This window comes from Pleurodeles waltl, chromosome 1_1, assembly GCF_031143425.1.
Source record: "Pleurodeles waltl isolate 20211129_DDA chromosome 1_1, aPleWal1.hap1.20221129, whole genome shotgun sequence".
NCBI classification, from domain to species: domain Eukaryota; kingdom Metazoa; phylum Chordata; class Amphibia; order Caudata; family Salamandridae; genus Pleurodeles; species Pleurodeles waltl.
In genome coordinates, this window is record NC_090436.1 from 90321161 (window position 1) to 90343161 (window position 22001).

The 22001-nt window shown below is 42.1% G+C and overlaps 1 protein-coding gene across 8 annotated transcripts in view; it reads right to left on the reverse strand.

Annotated features, from left to right (window-relative positions):
• CELF4 (CUGBP Elav-like family member 4) overlaps nucleotides 1-22001 on the reverse strand; it is a 1197256-nt gene that overhangs the window by 124848 nt on the left and 1050407 nt on the right. For 4 of the 8 annotated variants that reach the window (XM_069218773.1, XM_069218769.1, XM_069218770.1 and 1 more), the window contains exons 9-10: nucleotides 21054-21116; nucleotides 11491-11571 (exon numbers count right to left, since the gene is read on the reverse strand). In XM_069218773.1, the coding sequence (XP_069074874.1) occupies nucleotides 11491-11571; nucleotides 21054-21116 (144 nt within the window). Of the gene's footprint in view, nucleotides 1-11490; nucleotides 11572-14736; nucleotides 14842-21050; nucleotides 21117-22001 lie in introns of all 8 variants that reach the window. The other 4 variants (XM_069218589.1, XM_069218754.1, XM_069218501.1 and 1 more) reach the window with 2 other exon arrangements.

A 22001-nucleotide genomic window follows, 5' to 3' on the forward strand; every position in this document is an offset into this window, starting at 1 on the left:
CTGTATTATGTTAAATATGGCACATTTCTCCCCTTCCGCGCAGCACAGTGCAGCAAGGTGGCTTGCTACGCTGCATTAAACCTTGATAAATGAGGCCCAAGGTCTAGTTAAGTTAAAAGTCATTTCTAAGTGACGCTGTGCTCACCTCCTCGTAGCTGTGGCACAAACAACAGGCTATTCCACGGAGAAATGTGTATTAAAATCACAGTACACTAAACAAGTCAAGAACACAACATAGGAAAGCTCCCCAACCAGTTTAGAAAAACAGAAAAGAATTATGAAGGAAAATGACACCAAAACAATTGGACAAGGGGAACTCATTAGGGGAACTGAAGATATGATTTGTGGAAGTTTTGAGTTACAAAATGCCTACAAAATGCTTAAGTGCCTAACTGTAATTTTGGGCTGACCATGATAGACAGAGGGTGAGATTGGACAAACGGGTTGTGTCGCCAAAATTGTTACCTTGGGACTTAGTTCATTTTCCAAAGTTCAAGTTCTCAAATGGAAAAGCTGATGAGGTCTCTTGTAGTTAGATGCACCATTTTGAGCTCTTGCTGAAGCCATTAATTTTGCAGCAAAGAGCTCTAAGTGGGGCTCTAAGTGAGGCAAAGCAGGTAACTGCAGCTGCAGAGGTCACTTTACTACTGGAATAGACTTCTTGCCTCATCCCCGTCATAGGTTTTATCTTCGGACTTAGTCACTTTTCCGGTTCTCAGAATCCATCAGTGGGGCAAAGTTGGAAGCTGTTGCTGGGTATGGCACCATGATGCTGGATACGTTTACCACAAGGTCCTGCTGAAGTCGTTTTCATGACTTGTATTTCTTGCCTGCCAAGAACGCACTGGGAAAGACTCACCAACTTGTCTGAGTCCACCACAGGCAGAAACATAATTACAATTGTTGACATTTTTCATCCTGGTCAATCCTGCAGTTCTCAGGTCCCCAGGGCAGACCTCTAGGCACCAGTTCTCTCTCCAGCTAGGACCCCTGCAGGGTCCATTTCAAAATAGTCAGCTGGGCTTTCATGGAGTCAGGAGCCTTTTGGCTTTTTGTGTCCCAGTAACAGGTAAAACTAGGCCAATCACTTGGTCCCTTGAGAGCAGTTCCAATCCCTGGGTGCTGCAGTGGTCAAGAATACTTGAGCCTTCTTTCCGCAGACAGGCATAGCCTACTTTCTTCAAAATATTATTTTTCTCCCAGGTCTACAAATGTTCTGAGGAGGTGTTTGTGAAGTGTGAATTTTATCCTGTGCACTATCCAGTGTTTGAGAATTCGATTCACCTATCCCACGCTACTTTTTTGCAGAATTTCCACCTCAGTTTTCAGCACTTCCTTTCGTTTTTTACTGACAACCTTTCTAAAGTCCCTCAACGAGTTAGCATTAGTCTTCTAGTAGCTGCAGGAGCATTGGCCCTTCTATGTCTACTCTGTTATAGGGATGAACTATGCTGCCCTCAGTTCTAAAATGAGGGTTCCCTCCTTCTGGCCACACACATAGTCAATCTACGGTTGGCCCTGGGAATCAATGGTTTCGTCAGATGTTCCGGTAATTCTCCCAGCTGGCTAGACCCCACTAATACTGACTATTAACTCCACTCCTGCTTTTCTTCTTCAAGAGGCAAAGCCACTTTCTTCCAGGAGGTAGGTCAGTAAGAGGTCAGCCACGCACCTGTGATAAGTATTTCAAAGCAGAAGCTTAAGGCAAACCAGTTAAACACTTTTTAGGTCAATCCTAGGCACCGCACCAGTGCTGAATCTTGACATGTTGTAATCTACATCTGTAGGCTTGCAACACGCCAATCTTTTTAATTTGTTCCTTGGCCTGCCTTTCAAAATTCTCTTGATTTCGAAGTTAAATGCTTTACGTTTGTCCTGCCTGGAGGCTGCTTTGTTACCACCTTAGAGACTGACCCTGTTGCATGGATTATTGCGCGATCGGCCATATACCTTAGTGTGGTGCACTACTTTTTCCTTTTGCCTCGCTGCTTCGCTATGTGGCCGTATGTTGTTTCTTCCTCTTTCTTGTTTTGGGCATGCTCCTGTTTCTCTGTGGTGTCTGCGCACAAAGGTTGTAAGCTGGAGGGGGATTCTTTTTAATGTATGTAATATTTTGTTTTATAAAGGTTCACATAGCACAAACTTGACTGGAGGAGCGCTTTACATGAGGACGTGAAGTTTCATAAAGCGCAAAGTTGATTGGAGGAGCGCTTTACATGACGATGTGAAGTTTCACGTTAGCGCAACCTCGATCTGAGGAGCGCTTTACATGAGTACCACTTAACAAGTTTAGCAGTTGAAAAATTTACACACTGGAGCATTTAACACAAGAAAAAAAAACTCATAAATCCTCAAAGCGACTCTCCTGGCACAACGAGAAAGCAGATACTACAATATTCAATGCACTTGGGAAACTCACCCATAACGCTATGCAGGGCATTTCTTTTTTCAGAATATTTTTGCCCTTAACCCAGCCTTTGGTGGTCCTATGATAATGGGATCACCACCAAACCGTTCAGCATGACACACTTTTTCTGTCTAACTCATCTCTGGGTCCCCACACTAGGTTGGGGGAACCCCAAAATAGTAACCTCTCCCACCATTCAATGTCTGTTTAAGCTCTCTCATGACTGGGACTTTTATTTTACAGGTGGAGTAGTTTGTTTTGTAAGGGCTTTCTTTCTAATAGTATTGTAGTAGGCCTTCTAGGCCTGAAAATGTGTAAGGGACTATTCTATCTAGGAGTTACATATATGGTTACACTTCATTACTTTCTGCCATTCTGTTTTCATGGTGTAATGCCCTCTAGGGGCTGAATATATGGTTACATGACCATGTTTCTTACAAATGGTATTTTATTATGGTGTCCTCTAGGGGCTGGTCACAGCATTCGAATGAAGATACTACAATATACGCTGCACTCAGAAACTTGCCCCATAATGCTTTGTGGGGCATTCCTTTTACAAAACACTTTTGCCCATAACGCACAGTGTGGTGGTCCTCGGACAAAAGGACCAACATCAAAACGCTCAGCACAATGCACTCTTTCTGTCTAGGTCATCTCTGGGTCCCCACACTAGGTTGGGGGGGCACCAAAATAGTAATCTCTCCCATCATTCAATGTCCTTTTAAGCTCTCTTGTGGATGGAACTTTTGTTTTACAGCTGGAAGTGATATATGTTTTAAGGGTCTTGTTTGTAATAGTATTGCAGTAGACCTGCTAGGCCTGAGAATGTGTAATGCTCTACACCCTATAGGGGCTAAATATATGGTTACACTGCATTACGTTCTGCTCTTCTGTTTTCATGTGGTTATGCTCTGTAGGGGCTGACTATAGGGTTACATGACCATGTTTCTTACAAATGTTATTTTTATAGTTGTACCTTCTAGGGGCTGTTCTGAGCATTACAGTCAAGATGCTACAATATTCGCTGCACTCGGAAACTCGCCCATAATGCTTTGCGGGGCGTTCCTTTTACAAAACATTTTTGCCCATAACTCACCACACAGTGTGCTTTTTCTGTCTAGGTCATCGCTGGGTCCTCACAGTAGGCTGGGGTGGACCCCAAAATAGTAGCATAAAAAAATATAATACATAATGGCAATATTTTCATTTTTTTGCTGCAGATAGATGAAAAAGGTAAAGGGAAGTGCTTTAATTATATGCCGGGCCACTGGAATTATGTGGCAGAGAGGACCAAATTATGTGGCAGGGTTGAATAATTTATGTGGCAAGAAAAGTCCAGTTAAGCATTTACAACGCCAATAGCTCTATCTCAAGCAAATGCAAAATCTATTACATTGCAAATGCTTGTTGTATAGTTACTTTCTAACTAAAGTTTTTTTTTAAACTGCTTTTTCCAGTGAATTGGAATTTTAAAGCTCAGCGGAAAATAATGTTTAATGACCATCTATATGGTTTTTTCGGAGGCCAAGTTAGGACAAAATATTTAAAACTGGGCCTGTCTATGTAAAATGCTTTACCTACATAGTACTATTTGCTTTTTGTAATTATTTGCTGTGAAACATTCTTTTTCAGATTTATCATTCTTATTTCAATAACACCCAGCTTTGTGGCCTTAGAGTTGTTTTACATAGCATACATTAAACAAATTCTACATGGCAAAGTCATGTTTCCACGTCATCTGATCCAGAAGTATTTTTAAACTGCAGCCTAGCCAGAGCACAATGTTACTCTCTGGAGCCATACATTGTTGCCGTATATGTGGGTGGTGTAATTGTGTATAGCAGATTAGATATGACATATAAATATGTCATGTCACCAGAGCATTTCTTGTTTACACTGGCCATAGTGGAAACTTAATTAGCAATTTAGATAAAACCATTGTACAGTACATGTTTTAAGGTGAAAAACACTCACATTTTGCCACTGTTCACGTAGCCCTAAGGCCAGGAAAACCAGATAGAAAAAAGTGGGGGTACCACTGTAACAATTAGGTCCTTTCTTACACATTGAGTTGTCATAAAATATTTTTAGGCATCAAATATTAGAACCATTTGCATTTTAAATAATTATTTTGCTGCATTATCTGTAGAAGTTAGCAGTTCTCTTCGGTGATACCTCTAAAGGACCACACTTGTTAAAATCATCTATTAAGGTTCTTGATCAATTGTTAAATGCAACAGGTCTAATTGTGCAAAAATACTCTTCATTTGCACTTCCAAGTCATTTATTTTTATTATAGCAAACGCTAATTCACTCATGTACCTTGTTTAACTTCAGCTATGAAAAACATTATTAATTGAAGTAGATTAGGAAGGTCACTTTCAGGGTCAGGATTATTAGGACCTTAAGACCCTGGGCAAACTCATCTTTGTACCCTGAGGTATTGGCAGGGTGGAACAGCCCCTGCACAGCCCGTGCTACAGAGACACTTTGCAGAGGCCACTGCACTGTGTAGACGAGACAGATTCATATCCCTTTATGCACTGTTTGTGCATCAGCCTCCACAAAAGGAAATTATGAGATGACTCATTAGAATGACCATTTATGTCCACTGGCTCATGTACTATGGGGAATATTTGCAAGCCCCTCACGCCTCATTGCGCCACACTAGTGTCATTTTTGTTTACGCTAATGTGGAGTTAAGGAGGCTATTTCCCCACGCCATATTTACAATGTGGCGCAAAATATGAATTGCGCCACTTTGTAACCTCTTGCGCCACATTATGATGCGCCAGGCATAATGTATGCAAGGGGGGCATTCCCTGTTAGGAGGCCCAGAAAAATGCTGCAGTGAAATTTACGAGATTTCACTGAGCTATTTTTCTCATCATTTTTAACGCCGCCAAAGGGAGCCGTTAAAGTGACGCTCGCATTGTTTCCAATGGGCCTCCCCATGCATTGCCGGACTAGCGCCATAATTTTTGGTGCTAGTCGACCAATGCGCCACAATAGCATAAAAAATGTTGACACTATTGTGCTTACATGCGCATGGTGCACCGTATTGTAAATACAGCGATACTGTGGTGACGTTAGGGGGCACAGAGGGTGCAAGAAAAGTGGCGCATCATAACTGACGCACCACTTTCTTCTAAATTGACCCCTTAGTGCTTTAAATTACTTTCTGTCCAATGTGGCATGCATGGTTGATAATGCAAGAGCAATCAAGTGAGTTTTGGTACCCTTTGTGTTGCTGTTGAGTCCTCAAAAGTCAATACATATTTTAATCAGAGTAGGTGGCATGTTATTGAAATAGCAATGAAATTGCAGACTGTATTCTGATGTGGGGATAGGTGGCATGCACTCTGATAGACTTTAAAGGTCTGTGCTAAGAGACTCTAGAAGATATTGTTGAGTTAAATGTTGATTGTTTAGACAATATCTGAATTATTGTTGATCAAAGGATGAGAGATGGGCTTCACTCAACCTTCTGGAACTCAGTGCAGCTTTTGACATGGTATCCTACTCTACGTTGCTCTTGTGTCTCTTCTCTTCAGGGCTCAGAGGGTTTGCCCTCAAGCAGTTTCTCTTACCTCTTTCCACTCTACTTTTAAAGAGATGATCTGTGGAGCAGTCCAGGGATCCTCCCTCAGCCCCACCCTGTTTAACCTTTGTTTCCCCTTTAGCATCCGTCACCCAGCCTCTGGATCGGAGGGTTCTTGAGGATGGTCCTGAGCCAGAGCCATCAGCAAACAATCTAGGTGACATTGACAGTAATGGCTCCTCAGTCCTGCAGGTGAATAAGATTTCTCATCCAAGTTGTTATTGCTTGAAGGCCTTGTATAAGGTCCTTCCTTAAATCCGTTTGGACTCCATCAAAACCGTCATCCAAGCCCTCACCTTGTCTACATTAGATTACAGTAATCCATTACACTGAAGACTTCCTAAATATCTCCTGCACAACCTTCAAATGACCCAGAGTTTGACTGCCAGACTCTCTCTGTCTTCCACCCCATTCTTCAGTATCTGACAAACTCCCTCTTCTTCACTGATTCCCAGTGGAACAGATAATTATTTTCAAGACTCGTTGCTTTTCTCAGAAGGTTCTTTACAACATGAGCCCCATGTCGGTACAGGGAAAAACACTTTTACTTTCCTGTAAGACTGGTGTGCTCTATTTCTGCATGATTGGCCTCCACATAGAGTGCCCAAGTGCCCCACGTTTGCTGGGGCAGCCCTGGTTTTTCATCATCTGTCCCGGAAGATATGCTAAATTCGCCATATGTCTCGGCTTCATATCGAGGAGGAGGCAGGCTGGAAGGTTGTGTATTCTTTACTCATCGACGTAACGTTGCCTCGACCAGAGGCCTCTGTGGATCCCAGCACAGTAGCTGGACCTAGCGATGACCACTTGTAGATCTATGGCACCTCTGAATGGCAGGAGCGACAGAGGGCAAATTTGGGTGAAATTGTAGAGAGTGAAGGAGGCCCTTCCACGTCTGTCCAAACTTCGCACAAAGATAACTTTCAGCATCGCGCACTGAGTCGACCGCCAGGCACGTCTCCACTAAGCGCATGGCTGACCCCTCCATCTCCATCAGCCTCACGCCATGACTCGAACAGGGATGACAGGTACACGTTCTTTTTGGAGAAAAGCATGAAAAATCCGTCTGATACACCTCCACAGGGCTCCACCTCAGGATATCGACTCCCGGCATGCTGCAATATTTATTTTCACCCCTGAGTGAAAAAACACACACCGGAGCTCGACAGCACAAGTATGACTGGCCACCCTCCAAGCTTATATTCCACGAGACGCCTGTGGGCCCTGTCAGGGAGGGATGCACGCAGGAGAACCAAAAGATTAGGCGCACAGATTTCCTCACACATAAAAAAAAAAAACATTTCAGAACAAGTATCTTTACAAGAACACCTTCTATCACACTCGTCCCTCTGGGGACGGAGAAGTTCTGTGTGTGGGGGCGGAATTATTTTAAGACGGCCCCTTCCAGGCGAGGAACGACGCTCAAATGTCAAAAACAGAGTCGCGGTACAACCCGCACTTCGCAGGCGGGGAATGAGTGCAGAGCGCGCGCGAGGCCCAAACTTCATTATCCATTACTCATTCCCCTCACCGGCAGGGAAAGAGGCAAACATGCCAGGAGACTGACAGACGCCCATTTAAAGCTCATTAAGATTCCTCGGAGTCAGCGGCGCTGACATTACGGTTGCTCGGCGCTTCTCGTGTTAATGGAGACTGAAGTTCTGAGGAATAGTTTGCTAAACGCAATCTCCCCTACTAATTTGCTAAAGGGGCTGTCAGCAGGGAAGAGCGACCCCTGAGGGTCAGAGGTTACGTTGTCGGTGAGTTTGATCTGAAGGTGTCACCGCACTGGAATAATTAGCTGATGAAGATGGGGGCCGCGGGGGTGGTGATCTCTGTTTTTTTAATCTTCCGTTAACAATACTTGCCTCCCCCCTTTCCTCTTGCTAACTTGGTACGTGCTTCAAAGGCTCCCTGCTGTTGTTAGGTCGAAGAGTAACAACATGAGGGTGGCCAACCAACCGCGTAAGCAGGGGCGCTGGAATTATGTGGCAAGGGAGGACCAAATTATGTGGCAGAGTTGACAAAATTATGCAGCAATAGAAGGCAAATTATGTGGCTTAATGCAGCACCTTTTGTAACAGCGTTACTTCATTATATTGTTGGTTTTACATCCTCATTAGTACCAGTTTAACACCCAAGTACAGCAAAAAGCAACTGAAAGGTGACCAATCCCCCTTTACGAAGGGCCTTCCACTGTGCAGCAATATGTGTTTTTGGGTGTCAAGTAACTTTTGATTCTTTTGAGCTAGAAAGTCTGCAGATAATGCTGCTGATGATGGATTACTTGACAAATTCAGCAAATATATAATTATGGTGAAAACATCACAGCTGCAGAATCGCATAGTTCCAGTGCACCTGTGTATAAGGTATTTTAGCCGTGCTTTCAGTCATGTCTTGGTTGCCAAATTGCTGGTTGCTATACATGGTGGCATGAGGCCAAGGGTATTGCTAGAAAGCCTTAGAAGCACTGCACCGGATGTTATCGTGCTTGCAGTGCTTTCATAGAACAGATCTAGCATCTGACACTTGTGCAACACTTCTGTAATATCTACTGCAATGGGCATGCATTCTAGCGCTGCATAAGATTGGGTGTCCCCTCATGTGCATGGGCCTCAGCCTTTAATAAAGGGTGGATGCATTTCCCTGCTTCTGTGGCATATTACAGATGCTGACACATTAGCCGATGGCTCTAAAACGACACACTAATACTGTGCTGCGTAACAAATCCATGCATTACTGAGTGACGTCTGAGTGTTCCTTAACCTTAAGCACAATATTAGCTTATGTTATGTAGATTGGTAAAGCACTCTATATCACAGGGGGGTATCCTGGCGCTGAGCAGGTGTAGATCTAGTCAAACCTAGGGCTTAGGGGCACTACTTGAATAAGCAGGCCTTCCTCTTCTTGCAGAATTCAAAACGTGAGGATGAGCCTCGTATGTGTAGTGGCAGCTCATTTCACACTTTAGGAGCGATGTAGGAGAAGGAGTGATCACTGAATCTAGTTTTCCATATGCGTGGGACATATGCAAGTGGAAGTCTGGATGAGCGGAGGTGTCTGAAAGATTTGTGAAAGCAGAAGAGATTTTTGAACTATGCTGGACTAGTAGTATCTTGCAAACATGGGTGAGGTGTTTGAATTGTGCTTGTTTGTGTATGGGTATCCAGTGGAGCTGTGGTGTGATGCCAGTCTGGCATGGAAGGTTGAGACTTGTTCCGGCAGCTGAGTTCTAAATGTCCTGCAGCCTTCTAGTGAGTTTTTTGTTGATCTTGGAATAGAGGGTGTTCCTGTAGGTAAGCTCGTTTGTGACATGGGAGTGTGAGGCAGTTTTACCTGGTCCTGATTGGGAGCCCTTTGAAAATCTTCCTCAGCATCTTCAGGGTATTGAAACATGAGATGGTGACAACACTGACTTGGGCTGTCATGCTGAGTTTTTTGTTGATGATGATCCTGCGGTTCTTGGCAGTGGTGGTGGGGTTAGGGGTTGGTCCTAGCTCTGTTGACTGCCATGTGAACTTCCATGGTGAAGTGATTAAAGTTGGTCTTTTTAGTGTTCAGCTTCAGACAGTTGGTTTTGATCCAGTGGGCAACGTCAGTCATGCAACCATTTAACTTGATCCGGGCAAACGGTGTTTTCTCCATGAGGGGGAGAATGAGTTGAGTGTTAGTACCATACGAGAGGCTGTTGATATTGTGAGAGTGGATGACGCTGGCTAGAGGGGTCATGCTTAGGGAAGATTCTTGCAGAACTCTGCACATGAGGTCATGGGCATTCGTGATGTATGATGCCAGATTGACTGACTGGGTCCTTCCAGTCAGGAAGGAGCAGACTCATTGGAGTGTGTGTCTTTATTCCAATGTCGTGTAGGCTTTGGTTGAGGATGGGGTGGGAAATGGTGTCAAACATTGTGGAGAGGTCCAGGAGGTTTAGGGCCACCGTGTCTCCTCGGTCCAGGGTCATGAGGATGTCATTCATGTGGTGGTGAGGGCAGTTTCCCTGCTCTGGCCAGATCTGAGACTAGACTGAGTGGCCTTGAGGACTTGGTGCTTGCTGAGGTATTCAGTGGGGTGTCTGGTGATGATTTTCTGTAGGACCTTAGCAGGGAGTAATAGCAGAAAGATCAGTCTGTAGTTGTTAAGTGTTGAAGGGTCCAAGGAGGATATATTCAGCAATGGAGGGCAATTGCATGTTTCCAAGCATCTGGAAAGGTCACAGAAGAGCTGGAGGCATTCAGAATGGATGTGATCATGGGGCTGATAGGTTGCGACCCCCTGAAGAATGTGTGGTAGGATAAGGGGACCAGTGTGGCCCCTGAATAAATGGATGTCATGGTGGAGGTAGTTACCACTGGGGTGATGACGACCCATGTGGAGGAACAATTACAGATGCACTCCACCCCTGTGGACATGAGGGCAGTCTGCACCCTTTCCCCGGGCCTCTCTAAAGGAACCTGAAGGCTCACATGAGGGTTGGTGTGGGATTACTGAAGGCTAACAATACAGTGGGGGCAATCTGGATGCATCCATACTAGTGGAGATTTTTAGGCCATCTGTCTTTTGCTGGAAATGGTCCTACAAAGGAACACAGAGCAAATATTTGAGCTAATGTTCCATTTTCCCTGCTAAGCTTTCTGTCACAAATGCAGTAACTGATTGCATTACTGGAGACAACACGTATTTTGCAAAGTAGACTACACTGGGAGAACACAATGAGGTTCTTTATTGGTGCAAACCAAGGCTGCGTGTCAGCTCTGTTATTTGATGCCTGGATTCAAATCCTTTTTTAGTTGATTGACTGAACCATGTGAAAATGTGCAAGCTGCCCCATTGCTCAATACAGGCTGTGTTGCACAGTGGGTTGGTGAAACTGCACAGACCCCAATGCACTGTATGAGTGGCAGACCAAGCCACTCAGACCAATCCTGATGCTGCTCTCATGCTCGGCAAATCATGAGAGTAGCCCCAAGAATGCATGGGGAGCCTGTGCTGGTGTCTCATGGACTGCTGAGGCACCAGGAGAGCAGAGGAGCGAGGTGGCAGGTACCAGAGGCATCTGCATCGGAATGGTAAGTTTTGTTTTTTAATTATTATTTTATTGCTCCCCGTCCGCCCCTCACCTTGAGATTTGCGGTAGCTGCTACTGCCTTAGACCCAGAGAAAGACCTCTAGAATATGCTTTGGCTTTTAGTGACACAAAGAGAACAGCACAAATAATTCTTCACTGCTATCAAATCACTTGAGAACCATGTCCAAAAATACACTCATCCGACCTAATGATTAGCAATTGAATCTCTCTTTGTTATCACATATTTAGTGTATTGTCAGGACATGCATTTCATGAACCAATGATGAGCATGCTACAATTTTCTGCTCTTAATGCATGACATACTGTGCATGCAAAGATCTCTCTTTGCATTGCAATGACTGTTGCGCCCTGGGTGAGACTCATGATGGTTTGTGTGCCCCCTCTTCGACTCACCTTCTCTCTGCTGTTGCGGGATCATGGGAGGTGGCTGTGGAAATGCTTGGCTGATCTGGCCGTAGGCCGCAGGGTAAGCAGCTATTGGAAGAAGAGATAGAGAAGAATTTATTATGGCTCAGTCGCCTGCATCGCATGAGCAGTTAAATTAAGCGTTAACTATGAGCCACTATGGCATCCCCAGTCCGTTCAATATCTGGCCAGAGACCCCACATAAAGTTGACTAACATATGGCACGCTGGTCAAGGCACATGCTGTGGTGTGTGCTAAATTGTGGTACAGGGCAGTCTAACCTGTGTATCTGGTGGTGGGGTACACTGGGATGAACGGATGCCTAGCACTGTGTATGTAAGTTCAGCATTTTGTTTACAGTGTTTTCTATACTCTACCTTCTTATTGTGACTCCCCCTGGGCATAGAGGATCAGTTGGTCAGTGGCGGAGCAGGATAATGTAAGCTCAGCTAAGCAGAGAAATTAGCTTTCTGCCTGTCTCTCCTTTACTAACCACCCAAAGGGGTGGGGTGGCTGGTCGCGAGGCCTGCTGCAGGCATGTCATGGCCATGATTGGGGCGGTGGAAAGACTTTAAGTGTACCTCCCCGACTAGACACAGTAGCAACAAGAAAATTTGGTGATTTGGCAAGGGTTGTTTTTTCTCTCCTCTACTTTTACTTAGGAGGGGTGTGAACCAAGCTTGTTGTGTAGTACACAATGCAGCATGTCATAGCATATTTAAACTCTGTGTATATACAACTTTTCATAACCTTTCCAAAAAATGCTTTGTAATTTGCAGAACCAGCTCCCCATGTCCCTCTGTTTATTCAGGCAGTTGGTGCCATGCCTTATTACTTTAAACACCAAATAAAAATGGTTACAAATATTTGCATAATGTTTCCCCTTTGTGATGAGCACAAAAATACCTAACATTGTGTAACCATTGCTATCACATTGTTTCAAGGACTCTATCATTACAGCCCTATGTTGGAGTGTTATGATTGTAGTCCTACTTCTATGCCAGTTGCCTGTAAGGGGTTTTGGTTTGAAAGTCTGTTCCCCCTGTTCCCATCCCAAATCAGATTACCAATGAATATGTTAAACAATGCACCCACATTCCAATTTAGCACACACCACAGTGCTTTGAAGTTATGGGAGTAGGCCCCTTTTATGCTAATTGCAAGGCGTTAAAAGCATTCACCTCTTATACTCATTCTGGGGCATATTCAGGAAAGAATCTTGCAGCCTAGCAAGCCCCCTTGCTGTGCTGCATGGTAGGGAAAGGGCAGGAATGCGCTTATTTAACATAATGTGGCACATTCTTGTCTTTTCCCTGCGCTGCCACACATGGTGCTCCAAAGTGCCAACGCAGGCATGCTTGAACCATGGTGCAAGGGTGTCCGTGTTGTGAAGGGGATTGTTTTTATGCAGGGACACCTTCCTGTACAAAAACAATTCTCTGATGCATTCTCCTCTATGTATGCTGCATTCTGACACATTCCCAGGTCTACCAGTATTAGTAACGTTTGCCACATCAGGGCCAGTGTGAGATAGTCCTGCTACCCAGACTGAAAGCATAAAGGAGCAAACCAAAAAGAAGTATTAAAAGACACAGTGCACAGAACATTAAAATGCCTTCTCCTTCAGCTACCATGCCTTCAAGTCATGCACCAAGAGCCTGAAACACTCTAATTCCCTTCTCATCTTTCAACATGCCTTGCAACTGGGTTATTAGGGAACTCATGGAAGTGAGAGGACCGTTCAGTCAATATAGTTGTTAAGTGCATGCCCGCTCAATTGATACAGCTCGGCGAATGGCACCAAATTCAGATGCGGGGAACTGGACCGAAACAACCAATATTAGTTCACAATATTCAATAAAGGACCTCTAATAATAGTGACTATTGGGCACCGTCGACTTATGGGTCTCTAAACAGAGTTGAAAAACTGTCTGCAAGTGGACCACTACTCTTGAAACATGCTGCCAAACCTCAAGTAGGACCTATTTAATTTAAAACTTGGGCCTTCTCTGCTTTTGAAAATTATAACTCTTTTAAAATAAAACATAACTGATTCACAGTATTCTGGTAGGCCTAGTTAATTGTCAAATCGAATAGAAGGGTCCCTTAACATATTAAGAATTGGAAAGAGAAGAACCATATCCATAAATGTCCTTTCTATTTTGAAAGACAACAATTTAATGATTTGAAATTTTAAAACACTGTTTGCCACTAGACACTGTGAGTTTGTTTTACTTTTATATAGTTTTCCACATTAGGAAGTTAACTAGTTTCTAGGTAGTGTCATCAAGGGTCGCATTTTGATTCACGGTGAGTAATCTGCAAATGACTAGTAGTGTGGGCTGGTAGATTAATGCTGTGCAGTCTGGAGATCAGTGTTTTCCAGGCTGCAGGGACAGCCCCCTACTGGCATTTCTGGCAACAATGCCCTTAATTGTGAAAAATTTACTGATTACCCACAATGCGCCAGCCAATTGGGCGTCGATACCATGACAGGAAATCATGATATTAACAATCAACACAGGGGCAACACATTCTGTTCCAGTTGAAACAGACGAGCACACTTGAACACTAGCTCTGCATCCTGTAAATTTGCCACAAGCAAAATAAAGTAATGAATAGAAGAATGTGTTTACTGTAGCAAAAACAATATGTCACAGTTTCTGTCAGACCAATAAAAAATGTATTATTTCAGCAGATATCAGTCATTTTATACAGGCTGCTTGGTTAGTAAGATTGATACATGTATATGAATATTTTTAGATAAAAATGGTGACACAGAGCAAACATTTGAGTTACTCCTCCATAGAAATCAATTGGGCCTTATTGCTTCCTATAGTGTAGACGGGATAAATTTTCATTTGTCACCCACATTTATGTATATGGCTAGTGTGCATCGATTCGGCCTTCCCATTATTCGACTGACTACAGCCTTTCCATTTCCTTCCTGTCTTTTAGTGATTGGCACTGCATTGCAACCAATGCTGCTCTTGCCGTCAAGAGCCGCCATCTTACTATGAACAGGGGGCGGGGCATTGTAGTTAGCGGGGCATGGGTACTGTAAGTGGACAATTCTACTCTCACAGTCACTGACATAGGTTATTAACATGGACCTTGCTGCAGCCATGAACATCCCCAAGTCTGCAAAGGGAGATACAGGCCAGTGATTCACGAGGGAGAATTTGGACCCGGCTAATTAAAGGTTTCCCCCGCATTAAACAGAATGTTACTCACACTTATTTTGGGCCCAAAAGAGTTGGCCATTTTTTTCTGAGGTGAGAAAGCAAAGGCCAGCTGTAGTCTGGTGTCTATTCAGGGTATTGAAACAGTTGCAGTCATCTGGTGAATACAGATGGATATAAAAGAGAACTTTAAAAGGAGAACTTTCAACAAGACACGAGAGCTGGTACAGCAAAGGTCTTTCGTTCCGGGAAACAAACGTGCAGAACTAGCGCAAAGGAGTACGAGGTGATGAAGGCAACATACACAACAGACACAATACGCAGTTGTTGCATTATACGGGATACAGTGAACATCAAAGCTGGAATTTACATACACAACTTGGTCAGTGAGCACCCCAACACAAAGGTCTAAATATCAAACATACCCCCAATGCATGAAAGTATATCTTCAAAATGAATGGCATGATATATGATGGATCTAAAATCCTAGTGCTTAATTTTCGAATACAATGACTTTAATTTAGAGGTTATGCATACAAAATACACTCTGAACTCCCTGAAAAAAGCTATCCTACTTACTTTGATTTAAAGTACCACATTGCTATTAATGTATATACAGCAGTACTCTGTTACACACTTGAATGCCCATTTTAAATGGGGATACAATGGGAATATTCAGGTAATATTCATTTACACATAGAAAGCATTGTAAAAGGACTCTTACTAACAGGGAGTTGGACATTTCAGGGCTGATTCACTAAAATATGTAAAAGTATTTGAAAGAACACTCCTGTTGTGCCACTTCCCTTACTCACAAATAGTTTAGTGACTGGGCCCACAGTGGCCTGTCCTATTTAGGCATGGGTAGTAAGCCTGACACTGAATTTAAGATGCACACATATGAGAATGGAGGTGAAAGTTGATGACTTCAGATGGAGAGAGAGGTGCATTTTATTATCTATACCACCCCATTAATGGGTCTCAAACATGCATGTGTAATGTATTATCCCAAACCAGATGACATTTTAGATCTGCTGTGTAGGAGCAACATTTGCCCACTATTGTACTCCTATATGTTTTTCTTTCCTGTACACATTTGAAGTTTGGATTCTCTCTCCTTGTGCACTGCCCTCGACCTATTAAAAACCCAAAGAAAATACTGTAGAATTATCCAGTGAAACTATTTTTAACCACCCTATTCAGGTGGTCCACAACAGTTTGGAAAATTATATAATATTAGCAAATCAATTACGTATATGTTAACATAAAAAAGCAAAATATAAAATGATACATTTGATAAACGTTAAGGAATCTGCAATTGAGAAAATTAGGTCAGTAGAATTTACATAGTTCTAGGGAGCAGTACAAGTCCAGCAAATTTAATTCATTATGGATGATTGGTGGCATCCATTGAACTGGTATGTGCCTGTCAAAGACACAGCATGTATTATGAGCAAAAAGACAAAGTAATATGCTAGAGTCGAGCGTATTGCTTCACCTTTTAGACGCAAAAAACACATTTTGAAAAGCTCAAACCTTCCCATTAAAATTAAAATGCTGATTTCTATTTTTTTTGTTGGTGAAATCCATAAAATATTTCATAATTTACTGGCTTGTTTCAATATTTTTCTGTACTGTTGTGCGGTTCAAACCCTGCTTAAGGAAGGGACCCCTGCCTTCTAATAGTCATTCATTAGGGGTCCTCAGAAGTTCAAAGGTTAAGACTGCTAATCTAGTCCTGCAACAACTTCCTGTAAACAGTGCACATATTTAGTATAATTTCCCCAACGTCCTGTCAAACCCCTTCTTCACTCATATAAACGCTTATTTTTATTCCTTTTCAGTGGCACCCCCTTTTTTTCAAAAACAGATATTGATGGAGTTGTAATTATCCACACTTATTCATTTATGTTAATTTTGTATCTTTTATTAATCGTTTTGGGGAAAGTTGATCTTACAATAAGTTTTAATGTTGTTTGTTTTATCAATGAACCTGTATATTTGTATCTGTATTTTGTATTCTGTGTGGATCTCTTCGGCGTTCCAAAACATGAAATAAACCATGAATTTTAATTATGTGTCTATGGAACTGTCGTTCATTTCTGTTTGAAGGCTCTTTGAATAGGTCAGCTTCAGTGGCTGACAGGAGTGGGCTACACTTAATTAGCCTATCTGTAATTTGCAAATGTACTGAGTTGTTTTAGATAACTGTGGAATGGGTGGTCATTCAACTCCCCAATCAAAAACGTGGCGCAAAAGAAGAATAAATATGGGACTCTGTTTCTATGTGAAGATGATAATACCCAATTGCAACATATCCAATTTAGGGTGGGAATGCGGGGAAGCAAAATGGTTTGAGATAAATTGATTTACGCATGCACAGTAGAACACATTTCTGGAGTATGCAATAAAGCATGTATAGACCAGGGAATGCGCTGCATTATGGCCCTATTTTCACTGGAAAATTGAAGAATGTAAAATGATGCAAATTAAAGAAGTGTTATTGTGTTTTTTAAATGGGGCACATGTAGTGTGACTGCGAAGTGTAGTGTGAAGTAGTATGCTTCGTGTGGCGAAGTCAAAGTCCGCTTGGACGACTTCTTTTTGTGCCTCTTCCCCGAGTGACCGGAGGAACTCAAATGAGAAGAAGAGGACTTAGGGCTCCTGGAGTGGTCCCAGGATCTTACCCCTGTAGAAGAAGCTTTGCGTTTACTCCTATATTTGTATATTTGGGGGGTGTCAAGCCAGTGGAGCAGCTTACTAGATATGCCTTAGTATGCTTTGTCTTGAGGGTTTCACTCCTTAAATACACTCCGCTAGTCAGGGCGGACTCCTTAGCTAAAGGGTCTAACGGAAAGTGCGAGTGTCCTTTACAATGCCTTTGCCAATAGTCAGGAAGCACCTAAACAGCAGTACACACAGTGCCTTTCTATTGTTACAATCATCCCTTCTTGCTTCCCTGGGCCATGGTTTAATAAGGGTGGCTACGGTCTTTCGCAAATGGCTATCAACTTGGTATGGCCTTTTTCAACCCCAAACAATACATACCGCTTTATTGTGCATAATTGCTCTATGTCCAATTATGACTTTCGATTTTTTTTTAAATTCAAAATCTTCATTTATCATAAGAGAGGAGGAGGTGTTCTAATTTTGTAGAGTTACTCCTTTGTCAACATATACAAGAAGTTCCTATCTTGTATGCTGCAACCTAACAAATTGAGCTATCCTCGTACGCACCTAACTCTGAAATGGCAGATTTGAGACGTGAACAAAAATATTGGATTTTATTTTAGGGTTGTGGTTCTAAGGCACTACACATGAAAAAACTATTCTCCATTTGGTTAAATATACATCTGAATATATAGGGCTGTTTGAAGATATTTTGCTCCCAATTTGCTATAGTTAGGGGTGCAATATAAGCGGTAAAAGCCATTAACAACGTATGTGACAAGGGCAGATTATCAACAATTCTCACAGAACCAGCAATTGGAAATCACAGGTTCTTCAAATCATGCTTCGATAAACGAAAGGTTAGGATTTCTGACTCCAGATCTAACTATGGCAAAGTTAATTCCAGCACTTAAACACCCCCTCTTACAAAGGTGGTATTTTCAGTGATTTGCTTTCATTCAATGTTGCCTATTTTACCAGATTCTCGTAGGCAATCTGCAGTATCTCTAACCCTATTCCTTCTTCAAGGGAAGTTTGGGGGTTTTCGTACAAAATAAATCCTGACACTTGTCCAGGGGCACCAGTGGGCCTTCTAGCCTGCAGGGTCTCCCCTCGGCGGTAGTGCATAGCACTTGCGGTTATTTTGTTGCCCTTTTACCTTCAGCCAACCTGTCCCACCTCCACCCCATTCACTTGTGCATCTAGTTCCATGCACAAAGGTCCTATGGTGACACACAAGAGAGAAGTTAAACTTTGCAAAGCTGAAAGGAAACTTTCAAGCCGTGCCACCTCTCACGATAGCCACATACAGGGCCCTTTATCAATGACTTATAAAAATACAAAAATATTTGTATATTTTAGTCTGTGCTATAGCCATCTGCAAGAGCCTCTGAAGTTGGCGACATCTCCTTGGTCTGTCCTTCTATCTTCCCCTTCCTATGTGCAGTCTGTTTTACCATCCCTAATTCTCTAAGTAACTCTTTCTGAACAAACAGATATATCTATATGCAAAAAGTGTGCCAAACTTACTGAAGGGTATTCCTCTACACATACTGTGTTCTTGCAGCATACATATGGGTGAAATTCTTCTGACGAAGAGATATACGCACAAAATGGGAGAGACATGCCTTTATAAGTCACTGTATGTCACTGGATTAGGTTAGATCAAAGTGTCTCTTACACATCCCATATCCCCCTATTATGCTTTCTAGGCGCTCACCCACTAGATGATATCCAGAGGAGTCCGGAGAGCTAAGGATGTCCATGGGCTGCTTTCTTGCACCAGCTAGTGTCCCTTTGACCAGCCCAGGTCTGCTGTCATTAAATTATTGCAGTAATACAAAGAGGGGATGGGGGCTGGGATCTACGACTGCGAGCAACCACCCGCCCACACTCCGAATAACAACACTAGACTAATTGCATTTTTGTACACTTGGGGTCATATTAAAAGGACAATGCACCCATGAAGAAGAGGTTTGCACTATCATTGTACCCAGAAACAAAGAACATTTACAGAAATTGACTAGTGAAAAATTGCAAAAATGAGTATAAATGCATACTTTGGCCTTGTTGTTTGCTTTAGAGAGCAACACTGAGCCTGTGATTTGTATTACATTTGGAAGAACTTCTGCAAGTATACTTCAGTGGTGTGTTGTCTTTCTGTCAGTAAGAAGCTGCACTCTTTTTGGGTGGTTCCCAATTAGGAATTTTTGCTTTGCACAGCCATCTTGGAAAAAGTTCTATTGCATGCATAATAACCTTATTTACTTTTGATTATGTTCTAGAAAATGTTGAATGTGGAGTCCCGTTATATATAATTGAAGGTTTTAGTCAGTACAAATGTATTCCGTATAGCCCATTTCTCAATAAAGATGTTTTTTAGACTTGGCTTCTCAGGGTAGATATCAGCAAAACCTATTGTTACCAGTTCTTCACAATATACATAAATTAGACGTTGGCTCTGCCCAGAGGATTATATCTCGCTCATCTCATGCTATTATCTACTTGATATTGCATTCTGACTCATGTGAAGTGCTTGCAGAGCAATGCATGAAGAACTGTTTTACCTTCCCAAAAGAACTGCAAATCATTACACCTTAAATCGCCCTAAAATGCATTGTATATATAGACAATCGTTTTTACTCGAGTCAAACTGTAAGCCAGATCTGCTGGTTTTGACAATGTTTGTCTTGTTTAGCCTTTAGTCTTTACCCTCTCACTCTGAACAGAAACATTTTAGTAAAAGTAAAGCCTTTTTAAAGGATCTATGTGAAAATAAATAATACAGTAATCATAAAACCGATTACCAGAACACAAAAATAGGCAAGCGCAATAAAATTCTTAAATAAACAAAAAGATTTATGGAAACCCAAAATAAAGAACACCTTTACCATACAAAATGCTCTTTTTGCCTAACTCTTATTTTTTTTTTTTTAAAGAAGAAAACCCTACACACTCTCCTTTCCAACTCATCATTAACCCCTTAGAGCTTATCTTCCCTGTTTTCATATTTTTTTACCGTTTTCTTGGGTTAACACACTTCACTCTCTTCCCAACTGCCCCTTCACTCACATGGTGTCTCTCTCCATCCCATCGCTCAATGTACATCCGTAAATCTTTACATAATTAATTTTAAAACGTGTAATAAATGTGTTCCATTATCAATATTCTGTTTGTACTTTCTTTTCTTTTTGTTAAACATATACTTCTATTATTCTTTTTTATGTCCTAATTATACGTATTTTAATTGGTTTAGCATAAAACAAATTATTATGGTCTTTTGAAACATGGTTTATGTATTCCCTTATTAATTTCCATCACAAAATATTTCCTATTTTAAAACATGTTTCATTAATTTTTGCCACATTAAAAATATATTTGTATGTATTTTAGTTACAGCTTTTTAAGTGTACTGCTGTACATTTTTTGAAATATTATTTGTGCTGTGGCCCTGAAAGCTAATGCACTATTACAATACTGAATAATACTGAATACTTTTTTGTTTGTTGAATGGAGGTTGGTCTAATCTCAATAGAAAATAGTCTCTAACTTTCGCCCCTTTAGGCTCTCAGTGAACCACCCCTAAAATTCAATGAATGATGAGCTGAAGGAATCTGGTATGAGCGATGAATGGTTTCAGAGCAGGCATATGGAGGCATGGGTAAAGTGCTATAAGGAGAAAGTGTTAATACTAACGACCTGCGTACTGCTGCACTCCGGCATAGGCTTGCTGTAAGGGGTCCGCCGCAGTCGGGCTCTGTGCTGTATGGAGACAAGAGAGAGATAGACACACTTGTGAACAACGGGTTATCCTGCGTATGCTCTGATGAGAAGAGGGTGCTCCACCATGAGAAAGCTGTACCTTTCTAAGTTCCACCACTCTTATGCTGGAAAGCCACATCCTATAAAAACTGATGACACGCAACAGACATCAATGACTTATTTTCAAAAATCCGTTCACATTTCAAATCGCGGCTTACCAGGAAGTGACATAAAAGGAACAGGAAGTCACACTTTGTGCTTCCTGTATCCACCAAGATCACACTAAAAATGTGGTATGTTATATGGAGCGCATCATTGGTAGTTGAGGTTGCCAGAAGAGGGTACAGCATTTATGGAGACTGGAACTTATTTCTCATAATCGTACTATGACGTAGAACAAGAGAGAGAAAGGCACAAAAGGGAGGAGGAAGAAGGAAGCGAAAGATGGGAAAACAATGACAGTGTGAGCTCTCAAAAGACCCTGCAAGAGAGTGACAAAGAGACAGAAAGTGAAGTGTGATGTAGGAAAAAGTGGTGCAGTGGAATTAAGACCAAGCATCATTGGTTTTTGGAAAGTCTAGCATTCAGCAGTGCAAGTGGCAGGATTTTTTAGACAAATTTACACACTTGTTTTTATCAAATTAAGCTCTGGGAGAAACCAAATCCATGCAACACCTCATGCACATAATCAAATTGTTTTAGGAACTGACACTACGTCACTTGAATAGAGTTAGAGTAGATGGTCCAGTATTAGTGCCAAAGTGCACAAATCGATCTGGCGGATATTGAATGTGTGTAGCAATTGCTGATTATGGTATAGAAACCATTGGACTTGTATACAGAAATATGACATTTAAACAAATTGGAAGATGGTGAAACACTTTG